Below are 17,923 nucleotides of genomic sequence, written 5' to 3' on the forward strand. Positions count from 1 at the left end.
TTATGCAGCATCACGTCCAGCGAATTCCAACTCCATTATTGACCAGCTGGACTACAAACAACAAACTGAAAGGTGGCGGCTACGACGTGGCCTTGCCTCAAGTTCCATCGGGGAAGCAACATCCTCATGAGGCAGAAGCGCTTCAAGTTAAATTAGAGTGTTTGTCTCTTATCACCACTCATTTTTCTTCCATGCAAGAAGTCTTCTATCCACTTCAGCAGTTTGCCCTTTATTCCTCCTACAGTTTCTAATTTCTTTAACAATTTCTGTGGCACCTTATCAAAAGCTTTTTCAGGTCTAGAAATGCACAATCAGCCCATACATCTCTTTCTTGTATTACATCTATTAGCCTTGAATAGAAACACAAGTTGTGTGTGCGTGTGTGTAATCACGAAACATAATTCCTCTTGTCATGAACTAACAACACAATCATTTTGTAAGTTTCTGAAATCCATACAATCTGATAGTGACAAAGATAATAATCCTCAGGTGGTGCTATTATAGCGTGAGGTCTACCGTCATACGTCGCCTAACCAGGTGCAGCCGGAAGTCTACCGCATGACCCTCCCAAGTACATAAAAAGTGACCTGTCCACGTGACCTAACCTAACCTCTCCTATTTGTGTAATTCTTAGATGTACGAAATGTGTATCGCTAGGATAATGTATGGAAATATATGATATTTTTTACCCTTCTTTCTTTAATATGAATGTAATTAGAAACCCAATTATCTATCTAAGTCTTTCCTAGGATATGTACAAATTATGTGTTTATCGCCAAAATAAATGTACGGTAATGGTAGACCTCACGCTTTAGTACTAACCGGAGGTAGACCTCACACTATAGTGTGGTAGACCTCACGCTATATTAGCACCGGTTATACAAATTCTCGAAAATTACGCAGCACAGTTTTCATAACCTTTCAAAATACTGTCATACAGGTAGGTAGTGCTAATCAAGTCTAAGAAATACATTTTTAGCGTAAACATTAAGTGTATTTGGACAAAAGTAAACTTTTGACACTCTTACAGATATAAGGTTACAATTTTAGCAGAAGATATGTTTTATGGCGCTGAAATAAAGGCCACGGGCACTGGTGTAGCAGTCAAATAACGCGCGCATATGGGAAAGAGCAATCTATAAGTAACTGTGCTATAATACATATGTTTTTACATTTGAAAATATTATTCGAATTTATAGTAGCTCATCTTGAGAGATGCACCTTGGAAAATATGAGAACAAAATTCAACTTATTTCTTTATAATACAATTTTTAGTTTTATAGTTTGAGTTTATAAACAAATCCACAACAGTTATATTACTTTGATATTATACCAATTACCAAATCAATTAGAAAATTTTGTTTTATTATTTTATTTTTTATTTACGTCAAACTACAATGTTTACAAACACGATGTTTTTCGCATGCTGATAGAACATATTGGGGACAACCAACAGGCTACATGAAGTTGTGTCGGTAATTCTTGAAGAGGCATAGGTGAGAATTTGAAGTTGTTGGCAATTCAGGTGTTGTGCGAGTTGGTTTAATTATTTTAATATCTATTGTAGGAATGATTGTGAACTCAATTCACTCTGGCGGGAATTCGTTGTAGCCACAGAACCGTTGTACAGCATGCATACGTAAGACACTTGGCTTGCTAATGAAGTAATTGACCAACTGTTACCATGCACTACCGATGTTAGTCAGGAAAGGAAATTAATTGCCTAGTTCATAATAACAGCGTCATACAAAGACGGGCCAAGTCTAAGGGGCACGACTTGGTCCTAGTCATGGTAATGACTAATGGTATAAGTGTGTGCAGACTGCAGTGTCCCTAATCACTAGTGTCGGTTGTTTTACTCGTGATTGATAGTTGATGCCTGTTTCATTTAGTTACTGAGACTGTGGGCAAATAGTTACTATGTAGCTGTTTACCATTTGAGTCAAAGTATTGAAACTGCTATGTTTCCTAGATATGGTAGTAATGTATGTGGTAAAGTTAGATATATATTGTCATAATTATATGATATTGTCCTGAATTTACAATTTTTTACATTTTGTTCATGTGACTAAACCCACAAATCAGTGAAACTCAATGAATCAAGACAGCATGCGGTGCTAATCCAGTATGATTATCACTCAAACACATTTTCACTTCTTATTCTTTTGCATTTGAAAGATTATTTTTAGTTTATGGAATGGTTAAGTTAGGAACTTTTGGACAACATAAGTTTCATGACATGTCAAATATCTGTGGTTGCATGATTTTGGGATTTTATCCAGCATGCATCATTAAGACTAACTATTTATGGTTTGACAAGTATGACCAACTTGCTCTATTCTGGCATTCTTCAGACTCTTGTACTCCACCCTCTCTGTCAAATTGTTCATATTTTGTTCTAAATATCAGAGCTATTATTATTTGTGTCAATTTTTGTTGAAATTAAATTTGAGTAAAATTCTAGAATCATGCTATAGAGTAGATATCCTTAAAATAGAAAGAAGAAATTAGAACTCCATATATGTGTTAGTGTACTAGGAAGAATGCATCAATTTAATTGGTAGACTACATTAAAATACACCAGAAGTTCTGGTTATTTTTTAGAATTCAAGCATTATTAAGGTTGACTACACTGACAAGGAAGTATAGTTTGACACCATATCATATGGTTGTGTTTTGACAAAACTTAAGGTAGGTGATATTGTCAGCCGACATCACAATACATTATTTTACTAATTAAATGTACTTGACTGGATTTGGGTGGGATTATGAGAAGAGGAACCTGATAGTAAATTCATTCCGATGACATTGTATGGAGCAGAGATGAATTTGGAAGTAGAAAGGATAACCAAATATATTTAAGATGTCATCCCAAAATTCTTTTCCTCTTTTTTTTTTTTTTTTTTTTTTTTTTTTTTTTTTTTTTTTTCTTTCTTTCTTTCTTTCTTTCTTTCTTTCTTTTTTTGCCATGCCCCAGTACTAAGAATTTTGCATATCTTTGTATTTATATTCATCTTTCATTTTTTTTTATCTTGTTTATAGCTTTTCCTCTGTGTTTATGTATGCATGTGTATTTTGATAATGATGATGATGATATGGTTTAACATCTCACCCCCCCCCCTATTGGGAGGCTAGGATGGTGCCCCTCACAGATAGCTTTGTATTTTACCTAATCATAATATTCATGGTCGGAGCTCTGTTCATGGGGGCTTCCTGTGTCTGCTTTTATTTTGTCCCCCTTATTCCACACATCTATGCATCTGTGTAGAAAGCTATATTTTCTAAATCTTTAAAGCAATTTTTATTTTTAAATATTTTACTGTTATTTCGTTGATTTTTTTTAATAACTTTTTCTTATCTAAACATCATACAACAGGATTTCTGGGAGAGGCAATTATGCCTGTCGCCAGCACCAGATCCTCATTTCTACATGGACATGTGGTTATGTGCACATAAAGTTAAAAAAGCTGCACCTGCATTTTCCAAACCTTATAAATTCCTCCATCACATGTGATTACCGAGTCCACATGGGTAACCCACTCTGGTAACTGTTTCCAATCATTTACCCAGCTTTGTAGCTCTTCACTGTACCCCTTCCAACACTTCCACATCCTTAACCAGATGTGGATTATTTCTTGTTTATTTTTTTATTTACCATTTACATATCTAGAATAATTTAGGTTGATACATTTGTCTATCATCTCTTTTTCATAGTTTCTTTTTTCTTCCCTGTATATTTTTACTTGTTCATTTCTTAGTTTGATATATGTTTGCCACTTACTTTTTTTTTTTTTTCATCTTTTCCAAGCTTTGTCTCTATTTTTTGCTTCACTACTTTTGTTGTTGTACCAGTACTTAATGTATACCTTTTCCTGTTGTTGTTTTGGTACATATTTATCCACTCATTATAAATTTCTTTTAATAATGTCCATTTCTCTTCCACCTGTATTTCTTCATTAAAGAGGTTTTCCCAATTCACTTTCTGAAAGAATTTTTTGTTTCCCAAAATGCATGTCATGTGTTTCAAAGAATTCCTGTATTTTATCATATGTACTCATATGAATTAGCAGTACTGTACACTTAAGATATGCACTTAAGTTACTTCTTTTGTTCCAGAGCCATGGCAGGAGTAGATGGACCACCTATGAAGAAGCCCAAGTTTGTGCTTGGAAACGGCCCTTATCGCAGCCAGTCGCAGGTGCCTGTCACACAGAATGGCACCCATCCTTCACCTGGGCAAAAGTCAAATCACTTTCACAAATCTCCACAAAGCAATGGAAAGGTTTTTGCAAATGGAAAAGCAAATAATAATGTAAACAATGAGGCCCTTAAATTATTAGTGAAACAGAGAAAGGCCTTGCCTATCTTCCCCACACGATTCAAATTACTAGAGCAGTTGAAAGAGAATGATACTGTTATTGTAATTGGAGAGACAGGAAGTGGGAAAACAACCCAGATCCCTCAGTATATCCATGAGGAACGACTAGACAGAAGGGGAATGATTGGTATAACTCAGCCCAGACGAGTTGCTGCAATTTCAGTAGCCAAGAGAGTTGCAGAAGAGATGAATACTAGCGTAGGAGGTCTTGTAGGTTATTCTGTCAGATTTGAAGAAGCTACATCGATAAGTACCAAAGTTAAATATGCCACTGATGGTATGCTACTTAGAGAAGCAATATCAGACCCATTACTTAATAAATATAGTTGGATTGTGTTGGATGAAGCTCACGAAAGAACAATCAGTACAGACGTGTTGTTTGGTATCGTGAAAGATGCCCAAAAGGCACGGAAGTCTCTGGATAAAGAGGATTTGAAAATTATTGTTATGTCAGCCACAATGGATGTTGATCATTTTAGTGGTTATTTTGGTGATGCTCCAGTGTTGTACATTGAAGGTCGACAGTTTCCAATTGAAGTGTTTTATGCGAGAAAAAAGCAAGAAGACTATGTTCTTGCAAGTATGAGTACCATCTTTCAGATCCATAAAGAAGCTCCTGCCCAGCATGATATTCTCCTCTTCCTTACGGGCCAAGAAGAGATTGACGCGGTGGTTAGAACTGTCCGTCAGATAAGTAAGGATGATACCCTGTCCGAGTATCCAAGATTACGTGTTTATGCCCTGTATGCAGCTATGCCTGCCCATCAGCAGATGGATGCCTTTAGGCCAACTTCGCCCGGAGAACGAAAAGTAATTATCAGTACAAATATAGCAGAGACTTCAATCACCATCCCAGGTATTAGGTATGTGGTAGATTCTGGCCAGGTTAAAGTGCGCAGCTACCACACAACCAGTGGCTTTGACGTACTTAAGGTACAGAAAATCTCCCAGGCTCAGGCATGGCAAAGAGCAGGGAGAGCTGGACGGGAGACGTCGGGGTTCTGTTATCGAGCATTTACTTTGGAAGAGTTCGGTGAAATGAGCGTCAACTCCAAACCTGAGATCCTTCGATCAAATCTTGCCAGTGTAATTCTGCAGCTTCTTGCCATTGGTGTAAAGAATATTACTAATTTTGACTTCATTGACAAGCCTTCAGCAGCTGGGATCAAACAATCTGTAGAACAATTGAAGATGCTGGGTGCCATCAATCAGCCCTTACCTGACAAGTTGGAGCTTACTGAGCTTGGCAAAAAGATGGCTCAATTTCCTCTTGAGCCTAGATACTCCAAAGTTATTCTAAGTGGTCCTGACTATGGATGCACTGAAGAGGTAAGTAAAGATATGTTGGAATATTTGTATGGAATGATTTGTGAAAATAATGATGGATACCTGAGAGTGGTAGTCCTGTAAAATGGATGTCTGTGAAGATCTTCTTTCTGCTGTCCATCTTTAAAACCTGTTAATACCCTCACCTCCATCAACAAGTGCAGCCCTGAGAACTGGCACTGTATTCTGTCTTCAGACTGGGTCCAGTATCTCTCATTATTGTCTTCAACTCTCTTTCCTTTGTCTTTCACAGGAGGAGAGCTGTCAACAGATGGCTGTTCCCTTCCTTTTAATAAAACGGTTTATCATCTTTAAAACCATTTTGGTATAGTGACAACATAAATAGGCTTGGCCACAAAATCAAAATTCCGCAGATGCAATCACCACAGAGAAGACACTGAACACATTGTACACTGGCCTACTTTAGCCTTATCAAGACAACAACTAAAAATGTCTTCCTTGAGTGAAAAGATAGAGGAAATGTAGTTGAAGATAATAGTAGATCTTGGATCCAGTCTGGAGATAGTGTCAACCCAATTCTACTTCCTTTCTTTTACCACCTTCACAATATCTTTGACTATAGTCTGCTTGCTTCCCCAAGTTTTCCTCTTCTGGTCTTTCAGCATTATTATCAGCATCGATCTCTCCATTTTCTTGTGTTCATTCCTTACTTTTGTCTCTGTTATCATCAGTTTCAAAGTTTCATCTTTGTAGACTATAGCTAGGAATATATACTTATTATTTGCCAATAATAATGATAATTTTAATAATAATGGTGATTTTTGCCTCAAGTTTCACTGAGTGGAAAACCCATAACCCCAAAACAGCTGTCAAGTCCTTAGAACCTCCCACAGATCTCTCTGGAAAGAGATTGTGGACTGTTGTCTGTGTTGTACAAATGTGAGACTGTTTCTACATCATCAGTTGGAAGTAGTAGAAAGAGGTGAGCAGTTCCTGGTTGTGAAAAGTGTAAGAAATACAGTCGAAGTTGATGAAGAGGTCTTGGGACCAGTCTAGGGACTAAGTCTTAGCCTTTCAGGGATCTCCTGTTGGAGGTGAGGGGATAGACAGGTACTCGTTGTAGTCCTTTGCCAGTAAAAGCCAACAACTAGACACTTTGGTTCATTAGAAACAAACTGACAGATGGCCAACTGAAAGAGATCACACCATCTTAAATTTATTTTTTACTTTTATTGTGACAGAGTTTGGTAAGGTATATAGTATGAGAAAGTTGAAGGGAAATGTGGGTAAAATTGAAGTGATGATATGTGCAAGGGGAGAAGATGGCAGTGAGTTGGAAGTAAGTCTTAAAGGAGAGAGGCTGGAGGTAGTAGACAATTTTAAGTATTTTGGGTTGCATGTAGCAGGAAATGAAGGATTGGGAGTGTAGATAAACTGTATATTGAGAGAAACAAGTAAATGTCTTAGGGGCCTGAAAGGTATCATGATGAATAGGCATCTGGGAATGGATGCAGAGAAGATTATGTGAAGGGGTGATTGTGGCTACCACACTGTATAGTCAGAGACTTGGAATTTAAGAGTCACAATGGTGAAGTTTAAATGTGTTGTGAGGTGAAATATCTGAGAAGTTTGGTATGGGTTACAAGGTTGGATGACTAGGAACTGATGGATATCTGCAAATAGTGATTGTGCAATATGGATGTCAGGAGGAACCATTCCCCTGCTACTCATCTTCAGAACTTGTGAACACTTCATTTGTATATCCTCCACATTTTCATGTAAAGAGGGCTGACAGTTGGAAGTTACACCCCTCCTGCTACTTCTATAAGCCAGCGATGTAGAAACTGCCCCACAATGGTACTATACAGACTAAAGTTTCTTCTTGGAGGGATCTGTGGAAGAGCTAAGGACCATTGATAGTTACTGTAGGGCTGCATGTTTCCAGTCAGTGAAGCTCCAAGCAATAGTTATTATCATCATCAGGAGGTGCTAAGATAAGAGTGAGGGTGGAGTGTATTTAGAGATGGAATGGGTGGGAATGGTTTTATGACTTTTTCTTTTTGGCTACCTCCCTTGTAAGGGGGAAAGCCTTGGTATATGTATGTATGTATGTATGCTTATATTGTAATTTGAGTTGTTGTTGTTGTTCTTCTTCTTCCCTAGACTGTCTCTCTGAGCAGTCCCATCTCCCCAAGGAATGCCATGGCCAAAATGGGGTTTTCCCACAAATCCTTTATGGGGTGTATGTTGTGTTGTTTGCGTGCGTGGTTGTGTATAATGTAGTCTTCCATGACATGATGAATAGTATGGGGTGAAGTGTTACATCTTGGGCATTTGTAATTTGAGTTGTGCGAAATGCTTGATATTGAATGTTTTTAATTTGTGTTGTGATTTTCCTTTCAGATGCTGACTATTATTGCATTGCTTTCAAGTGAATCTATATTCATTAATCCAAGTGGAAAAAAAGAAAAGGCAGCTGAGGTTAGAAAAAAATTCTCATCTGTAGAAGGAGATCATATAACACTCCTGAAGATATATAGGGCTTTCAGAGGAGCTAGAGAGAGTAAGGTATGTTATTTTTACTCATGCTGTCTTTGTCACCATATGCACTCTGTGTTGACCAAAGGATTATTAGTAAATATGATAGATAAGGTAGTGCAGGAAAAGTGGAAGTAATATAACCCAGAGGAAAACTCCCATCCATCTTGACTATTGAAAGAGAGACAAGAAGAATACGCTGCAGCAGAGAAGCATAGATACAGAGATAAAAAAAAAGTGACACGAGAAATACAGAATCAGTGATGACAATGGTAGAATTAAAACAATTTTTTTTAACAATTTAGACAGCATTTTTTTCCCTCATCTGTTATATTGATGTGTTTTCACAATTTTCTTTCTTCTTGTTTACTTGTTTTGTAATGTCTGTTTAGTGTTTTTTCATATCCTTCAAGGTTTTATTTGATTTTTATTTATTTTTTAGGGTAGCTATCTTCGATGTGTATTTGGGCCCACTGGCACACCACTGTAGTGGTATTGGGAGCCTTAATTCTAGGGTAGGAAATGAACCAATAAATGAAGTGGTTGGGAAGTGTGGAGTTCTAGGAAAATATCGAAGTGGAGAGTTGATGGTGATGTAACAAGAGAGTTGATGATAGCAAATACAATGTTTAGGAAGAAAGTCAAGCATAAGTACACATGGGAGAGGGTGGTGGATAGGGTGTTAATGGGCTATATAGTGGTAACCAGGAAAATAGTAGGAAGAGTTAAGGATGTACATGTTCTAAGGGAAGGGAATGGGGGAATATCAGACAAGTTTTTGGTGTAAGGGAAGTTGAGAGTGGAGGATAGATGGAGAAAGAGGAAAAGGACAGAAAGTAAGGAGGTGCCTAGAGGGTGGAGGGGAGTGGAGTATGATAGGGATGGAATGTGTGGGAGCGGTTTTCAAGCTTTTTTTTTTTTTCTATCTCCCTTATAAGGGGGAAAAAGCCTTTGGTATATGTACTTGGAAAAAGCTTGAACAACTGAGGCATTGTATAATGGTTCCATCATTATGTGGTGGCTACTCTGACCATTTTGTTAACAATTACCGCATTAGATCAGGTATAAAGATGTGTCTTTTGCAGTTGAAATGTTTAGCACAAATGAAATTTTATTAATATGAATTTACCTTGTAAGGAGGAAAAACCTTTGGTATATGTATGTATGTTGAATTTACATGAATGATATTAGATATATTGCATACGAGTAGAAAATTATCTGCTATAGAATTAAAAAGGATATTCAGAGGTCACTTCAGTTAAATCTAAATTTCATTTACAGCTATGGTGTAATGAAAATTTCCTTAATTATCGTAATCTACTTTATGCCATGGAAGTTAGAAAACAGTTGGCTCAGGTGTGCCATCGATGTAGTGTCAACTTAGTGTCGTGCCAGCAGAAACTGGAGCCTGTTCGCAAGTAAGGCCCATTTTTCATTTTCTGTTATTTGGATGACTGTGTAATATGGTATTCTTCATTCTTATATATATATATATATATATTATATATATATATATATATATGGTGTTCAGGATATGTTCAATATTTTTTTTTTTTTTTTTTTTTTTTTTTGACATGAAAGGAAAACATCGTATCTTGTCCAAAAATTATGTATTCCCCCCTCTATCTCCCTCTCTCTCTCTCTCTCTCTCTCTCTCTCTCTCTCTCTCTCTCTCTCTCTCTCTCTCTCTCTCTCTCTCTCAGATTTGGTTGAATAATAAGGTGCATATTACATTTTGTTTCTTAATAATAAGGTGCATATTACATTTTGTTTTACATTCTCTTTCTCAGGTGTCTCATCACAGGCCTTTTCACCAATATTGCTGAATTGCAGTTGGACGGAAAATATATTACATTGGAGAATAAATCTGGAGCAGCCATCCATCCATCTTCCGTCTTATTTCAGTCAAAGCCAGCATATATTCTCTTTACAGAATTAGTACAAACAGGCAAGACCTATATGCACTTGAACTCCATAGTCGACTCCCATTGGCTTGTGGAGATTGCACCAGATTACTTCCGACAGAAGCACATTAAAAGATAACCGCTGCTACTACAAGATTTTATTTAATTTTTGTGTCGTGGTAAGTAGGGAAGTTGTTCCCTCAGAGCAATGGACCATGTAAATGAGGATTTATCTCTTTGTCTTATTGAGTGTTTAGTCACAGAAAGAGAAGTATGAAAGGGGATGTAATGTGTGCATATGTGTGGGCGTATGTGTATATATATATATATATATATATACACACACACACACAAACACATATGTATGTGTATATTTTTTCATGGGAGACATCTTGAAGCCAGTTCATATCATGACAGTGACCTAAGAGGTCATGCAAGAAAGTGTAAATCTTGAAAAAATGTTGAATATTCAAGGATATTGTGAAGATAGCTCCAAAGGAGGCTCTGGAGTGTGAGTGGTATAATGTAAACAGCTGTGTCTTGCTGCATTGCCTCTGACCCAAGCAATGGGCAAGAGACATGGATGACCGTGTATACACAGTGTGCTAAGAGAGTACGGACAAGAAGTGGGTTTTGGATGGATGTCTATATACCAAAGGCCTCTTCCCCCTTATAAGAGAGGATGTAACACTTCACCCCGTACTATTCAACACATAATGGAAGACTGCATTATAGACAATCACGCACGCAAACAACACAACATATACTCTATAAAGGATATGTGGGATAACCCCGTTCCGGCCATGGCATTCCTTGGGGAGGTGGGACTGCTCGGACAGTCTAGTGAATGACAATAATGACAACCAAGGCATACACCCACTCCCACCCATCCTACTCCCATCTGTAATACAATTGTTTGTTTCCCTTTCATCTTGGCTCTTTATGGATGAAGGGTTATCCCTGTCTCCTGCTCACTGTCTGGGTCATAATCAATGTAGTGAAACAACATATCCTCAGCAGGGACAGTCACTTCATTTACATGGTGACCCTTCTCCCCTTGACCCCTCATGCAGAAATAGTGAAGATGAGGAGAAATTAATTCAGGCAAAGTCAAATTATAGTCCATTCACAACCATTTTCCACTTGCACATATTGCTTGCCTTCTGCCTTCCCCCTCCACCCCACCCATCCATTTCATTCTTGGTCTCTTCCTCAAGCTCACTCCAATCCACCTCTGCCTTTCATACTCTTTCTACAAATCTTTCTTCACCCATTCTTCCCATGTGCCCAAACCATCCCAATATTCTTCCATCAGCCCTATCTGCCAACTCCCTTTCTAACCCCACCCTCCTCCTCATTTCTCACCTGATCCATCTTTATAACCTCCACCATTGATACAAAAAACACATGTGGATTTCTCTTATCTGTCTCCCTGAAATTCCATATATTATCATAGGCACAATCACGTCTTCACATAATCTCAATGCATCCATTCCCAGATACCTATTTTTTGTGATATTTTTTCATTCCTCTTAAGACATTTACTTGCTTCCCTCACTCTATAGTTAACCTCCACCCCAACTCCTCCATTCCCTGCTACATGTGACCCCAAATAATCTCCTCTAAGACTTACTTCCAACTTGCTGCCACCATCTCCACTTGTACATCTCATCTCCTTGCTTTTACTCATATTTACTTTCAATTTCCTCCTATCACATACATACATACATATACCAAGGCTTTTTCCCCCTTACAAGGGGGGTAGCCAAAAAGAAAAAGGCATAAAATCATTCCCACCCATTCCATCCCTGAATACACTCCACACCCCTCCACCCTCCCTCTTATCTTAGCACCTCCTGAATGACGGGTCATCCCTGCATTCCTCCTATCACATACATTCCCAAACTCTGTCACTCACTGCCTTAGACCCTCCTCTGACCTAGCTGCAAGTGCAGTGTTATTGGCAAACAACAGCTGGTTCACCTCCCACTTCCCTCCTTGGATGGGTGTAGGGTGGTTAAATGCTTTGACACAGCCACCCACTTCATAAGCCTTTTAGTATGTGTGTTATTGCAAGTAATAATAGTTTGCAATAATCATCTAAGTTACACCTTAAGCATCATTATTAGTTACAATTCTCGATGTTATTTCAGGGACAAATGATGATACAAGGGGATAAAATGATTACATTGATAGAATGCCTTTAAGGGGAATTTCTATCTTTTGGTTTAGGGATGAAATAGTGTATAATATGAGAGCAGCTTCAAGAGGGAGGAGAGGAAGAAGGACAGGGTAAAAATATTGGGGCAAAAGCCATTAATGAGAATGAGCACTTCAGTTTGTTCTCATGGAACAGGGTCTTGTTAATTATAGTGGGATACAAGTAAAAACATCTTGAGCTTAATGCCATACATACAGTGTACTTTGATCCAAGAGGTCAGACAAATATTCCACTACAAGCAGACCATAGACTTAGAGAGTATATCAGTTAATGAGCTTGTGTTTTAACAGAGACAACAATATTCCACTTAGGAGCAGACCACAGACTTGGAGATTGTATCAGTTAATGAGCTCCATCAATCAAGTTCATTGTATTGAATGAAACTTTCTGGAATTAACACGAGCAAAACTTTTGCATTATGTTACTGTTGAAAGGGCACACTATGAATTGTTGGGTCTACACAAAAACAATATGGCAAAAAAAATTGTATTTATAATCACTTCTGTTGCAGAGAGGGAATTGTACTCGCCTTGTGCTGAAACCACCCACATTAATTTGTAAAATTAACTCCAAGTTCATGCTGTATACTTCAGTTATAATTATTTCCTCATAGAAATATATAATCTAAAATAACTTTTGAAATAAAAAAGGTGATTATGTTCAACTCTGTGATGATCATGAGATATCAGTGTGAAACTATAGCATCTGTAATGAATATTCTTCAACACAGTGATATAAACAAGGTTCTATTAAGTTAAGGTTATGCTGCATATGGTTACAAGCCTCTGTAGCCATGATTCAGAGGTGCTCTAATGCCTTCTGGCTCGACTGATGCAGTAGCATTCATAAGGAAGGTTATAGTGAAAAAAATGTAGAAATGGAACACATGTGTCAAATAATTTGTAAAGACTGTTCCATAACAGAAAGCCTGAGAACAATGTCTACTCATGGTTGTGATATTGCTATCTGAAGTGTTAATAGATATCAGAAAGGTTTGGTATTCTTGAGTACTTAACACTTTCTCAGTCCCATTAATGGACTGGTCAGATACTATAAAACTGTAGCATTTGTAGGTTTGTTATGGTAAGTCATACAGCTTTATGGTTATATGAAGTTTCAGGGACCCAAGTTGCACGTGAAAACTGCAGACTTGTTTTAATTTTAAGTGTGGAGATTTTAGTCCATATAGTGTGTGGTCTCTGCTCTGAGAATCTGTTTACAGAGTGGATGTTGGGTCCTCAAAAATGAATGCCCAGGACTTACAGGGACACTGTAATGCCTTTACATACAGTGGTTGTTTTAAGTGTAGTTGGTAGGCCTGATAGGTAGTGGTATTTTAGATAGGAACTACTCACAGAGTATAGTTCCATCTCGGCAGGGCTGGTATGGTGTCACAATAGATGTGTGGGCCCCATCTTTATCCTCGCTTTTTTATCTAATTTTGGTGGTTCAAATCCGGTGATCTGTATCCTATAGTTGTAATAGTGCATACCAGAATATTATTATTTAAAGTAATTTAGGGATTTGATCTATCACTGACAGTTTTACTAAAAAAAAAAAAAAAAGGTGTTAAAAAAAAGGGTGGGTGGGATATTAATGATCAATAAAAGAAGTGGTCATGAATATTGTAATTGCTCAAGTTTTTGAGGATATGTTTTTTTTACCTCTGAGTTTGTTAGACATTTCCTAGATGAAATGAAGCCTGTAACAATGTGGCAGTTCCATCTTAGAAGAATGTTACATTGACTTTTCCTTTTATATAGTAATAAATTCATTTGTACACAGTTGGAAGAGGAAATGGTGTGGCCTGAAGTGATTTCTTCTTGTCTGCTCCATATTTCTGAAGTGGTTAGGGGGTGGGGAGGATTGTCATGTTGCGACTGTGTGTGCAAGGTGACCTTAGTCCCATCTTTAGTACAGATCTATTCAGTATGGGTGATTCTACTGAGATTTTTATTTCCATTGACATAGCTCATGTAATCATGAAGATACTGAAGCCTAATCACCATCAAGGTGAGTGTTGTGTTAGAGCATTGTTACTTGTAGTGGAGGTTGAGGTGACAGCATTTAGGACCATGCCACCAGCAAGTTGGACCAAGGGTATGGTTAATTAAATTCCATGCTACAGAGCCCTCTGTAAGGGGCACCGTCCTAGCAGGGTGGAGTCATGTTTTAAAGTAAGAAGGGCTTAAATGTGACGAAGATCACAAAAGGAGAAAATGTGGAATTGATCATGATGAATGTTGAAAATAGTGACAAGAAAAGAAGAAAATTTGTGATGGTCTATGTGCCCCTAAGAACATGTTCTTGGAAAGAAAATGGCCATCACAAAATGTTGGAAGACACAAGGCATACATTAAATGAAATGCTGAAAGGAGGAAATCTTGTAATCATGGGTGATTTTAACTCTACAGAAATTATTGGGAGATGACTGAAGGGTGGAGAGGACCTTTGGTGAAACATACTATTGGACATGACCATTGAATACACAATGACTCAATGGGTAAAAGAAAATACCAGATATAGAAATAACAAAGAACTGTTGGGACTAGGTTTGATATTTACACCAAAGGCTGAAATTGTGGATAAAATCGAATACAAGGCACCAATTGGGAAGAGTGACCACATACTACTTGAGCTCGAACTAAAAGAGGAAGTATATGGGGAGAACTGAGAAACACAGAAAAGGAAGGCTGATGTATAACAAAATGGATTTGGGGAACTTAGGATGCGTTATGTCGCCCTGGCTGTTCAACTTATACATGGATGGGGTAGTGCGAGAGGTAAATGCAAGGGTAGTGGGTCAGGGATTGGAGATGGTTAAAGAAAATGGAGAAAAGTGGGAGTTGAGCCAGCTGTTGTTTGCAGACGACACTGCGCTTGTGGCAGGATCGGAGGAGGGACTGAGGAAGTTGGTGACAGAGTTTGGGAGAGTATGTGATAGAAGAAAGCTAAAGATAAATGTGGGTAAAAGTAAGGTGATGAGATGTACAAGGGGTGAAAATGGCAGTAGACTGGAAGTGAGCATTAAGGGAGAGCGACAGGAGGAAGTGGATAGTTTTAGATACTTAGGTGCAAATGTGGCAGGAAAAAGTGGAGTGAAGGTGGAGGTAGAATGTAGATTGAGAGAAGCGAGTAAATGCCTTGGTGGATTGAAGAGTGTAATGAGGAATAGACATTTGGGAATGGATGCTAAGAGGATACTGTATGAAGGAGTGATTGTGCCAACAGCACTGTTTGGGGCAGAAACATGGAACATAAGAGAGGAAGAGAGAAGGAGTTTGAATGTGTTTGAGATGAGGTGTCTGAGAAGTATGATGGGGGTTACTAGGCTAGAGTGAGAAATGAGGTGAGGAGAAGAATGGTGGTGGAAAGGGAGTTGGGAGATAGGGTTGATGAAAGAGTATTAGGATGGTTTGGACACATGGAAAGAATGAGTGAGGAAAGACTAGTAAAAGAGGTATGGAAGGCAGATGTGGAGGGAGTGAACATGAGGGGACGTCCTAGGATGAGGTGGATGGATGGGGTGAAGGGGGCTTTGGGGAAGAGGGGAATGTCTGTTGAGGAAGGACAGAAGACAGGGGTGAATGGAGAATGGTTGTATATGGATGATGTGATGCATGAGGTAGAATGGGGGGTGAGGTAGTATGTGTGAGCAAAATTTGACGCAGCCTGAAGGGATTTCTCCCCTTCTCCTTTTATGCATGGGGAGACGGAGAGGGGGGGTCGCCGATTTAATGAAGCGGCCTTGCTGTGGATGTGCTGTGTCTTGCGACACTGCTTCTGACCCAGGGCAGTGGGCAAGGTGCAGGGATGACCCGTCATCCAGGAAGTGCTAAGATAGGAGGGGTGTGGAGTGTATTGAGGGATGGAATGGGTGGGAATGGTTTTATGCCTCTCCCTATTTGGCTACCTCTCTTGTAAGGGGGAAAAGGCCTTGGTATATGTATGTAGAAAATTCTTTCAAAAAGCGAATTGGGAAAATTCTTTAATGAAGAAACCCAGGTGAAAGGGAAATGGACAATTTTAAAAGAAATCTGTAAAGAAGGAGTGGATAAATTTGTGCCAAAACAAAAACAGGAAAAGGTGTACATTAAGTGCTGGTATAACAAAAACTGTAGTGAGGCAAAAGATAGAAGAGACAAAGCTTGGAAAAGATGGAAATGAATATGTAAAAATACACAGGGAAGAAAAAAGAAACTGAAAAAGACATAATAGACAAATGTAAAGATCAATCTAAATTATTCTATAGATATATGAATGTTAAACTAAAAAATGAACAGGAAATAGTGAAACTACATCAAGGGAACATGGAATACACAGAGGATATAGAAATGGCTGAAATTATGAGCAAACATTTCAAATCTGTGTTCACTAAAGAAAACATAAACAATTGAGATGAAGGAAAGGGAAAAAGATCCCCCCAATGAGAGAAATAATTGTGACACAGAAAGAAATAAGGGACCAAATAATTGACCTTGATGCCAGAAAATTGCACAGCCCAGATGGAATTGCAAACTGGATACTAAAAGAATGTATAGATGAACTAATGGACAAAATATATAAGATAAATGAATGCTCACTCAAAGAAGGAAAGGTACCAGAGGACAAAAAATGCCAACATCGTGCCAATATATAAAGGGGGAAACGAGGAAGACCCAACAAACTATAGACCAGTCTCCCTTACAAGTACAATAGCCAAAATTTGTGAGAATGTTATCAAAAGTAGATGGACTAAGCATCTGGAAGAGAATATACTAAATCTGAGACAATTCATATTCATGTGCCACAAATTTGATCCGTTTCTATTCAAGGTTAATAGATATAATGCAAGAAAGGGACAGATGGGCAGACTGTGCTGTCCTGGACTTACAAAAGGCATTTGATAAAGTACCACACAAAAAATTATCAAGAAAACTCAAAATAACAGGAGATAAACTATTCAAATGGATGGATGATTTCTTGCATGGAAGAAAAATGAATGGTACTCTACTTGGGAAGAAATGGTAAGTGGAGTCCCACAGGGTTCCATATTGGCTCCGATAATGTTTGCTTTATATGTAAATGATATGGATGAAGGTGTGGAGTGTTACATTCTTTGCAGATGACACAAAACTACTAAAGAAAGTAAGTACGGAAAAAGATTGTGAATTGCTACAGAGAGATCTGAACAAGGTCTGAGAATGGAGTCAGAAGTGGGGAGTGAACATCAACATTAAGAAATGTATAATGGAATTTGGAAAAAGTAAGAAAAAAAAAAGAATATCAGAACACTATAAAATCGGTGCAAAGAAAGTAAAGAAAGTTGGTTCTGAAAAGGACCTAGGAGTAATCATCACCAAAGACATGTCCCCAGACAAGCAGATAAACAAAATAGTTGCCAGTAAATCCCAGATCTTTGACAATTTTTCATCATGTATCACATAGTGCTCTCATTGACATGAAAAATTTTTCCAACAGCAGCATAACTTGTACTCTCCATGCACTTTCACAATACAATCCAATTTCACTTGCTTCAGGCTCATCACTTTTTCAGAGTGCTTTGGGATGAGATCAAACAATCAGTTCATTACCCCTGGGAAAATCACCATTTGG

At 38.1% G+C, this 17,923-nt stretch overlaps 1 protein-coding gene across 1 annotated transcript; it reads left to right on the forward strand.

Moving 5' to 3' along the window:
- The first annotated feature begins 1,392 nt into the window (after positions 1-1,392).
- Positions 1,393-16,492, forward strand: LOC143024825 (ATP-dependent RNA helicase DHX33-like). The gene is made up of 5 exons (XM_076184081.1): positions 1,393-1,496; positions 4,117-5,707; positions 8,069-8,233; positions 9,485-9,621; positions 9,994-16,492. Exons 2-5 carry the CDS (start codon positions 4,121-4,123, stop codon positions 10,244-10,246), a joined length of 2,142 nt encoding a protein of 713 aa, XP_076040196.1. The 5' UTR covers positions 1,393-1,496; positions 4,117-4,120; the 3' UTR covers positions 10,247-16,492.
- Positions 16,493-17,923: the final 1,431 nt, after the last annotated feature.

Source organism: Oratosquilla oratoria, chromosome 1 (assembly GCF_046742065.1).
Source record: "Oratosquilla oratoria isolate Oo_2021 chromosome 1, ASM4674206v1, whole genome shotgun sequence".
Classification (NCBI taxonomy): Eukaryota; Metazoa; Arthropoda; class Malacostraca; order Stomatopoda; family Squillidae; genus Oratosquilla; species Oratosquilla oratoria.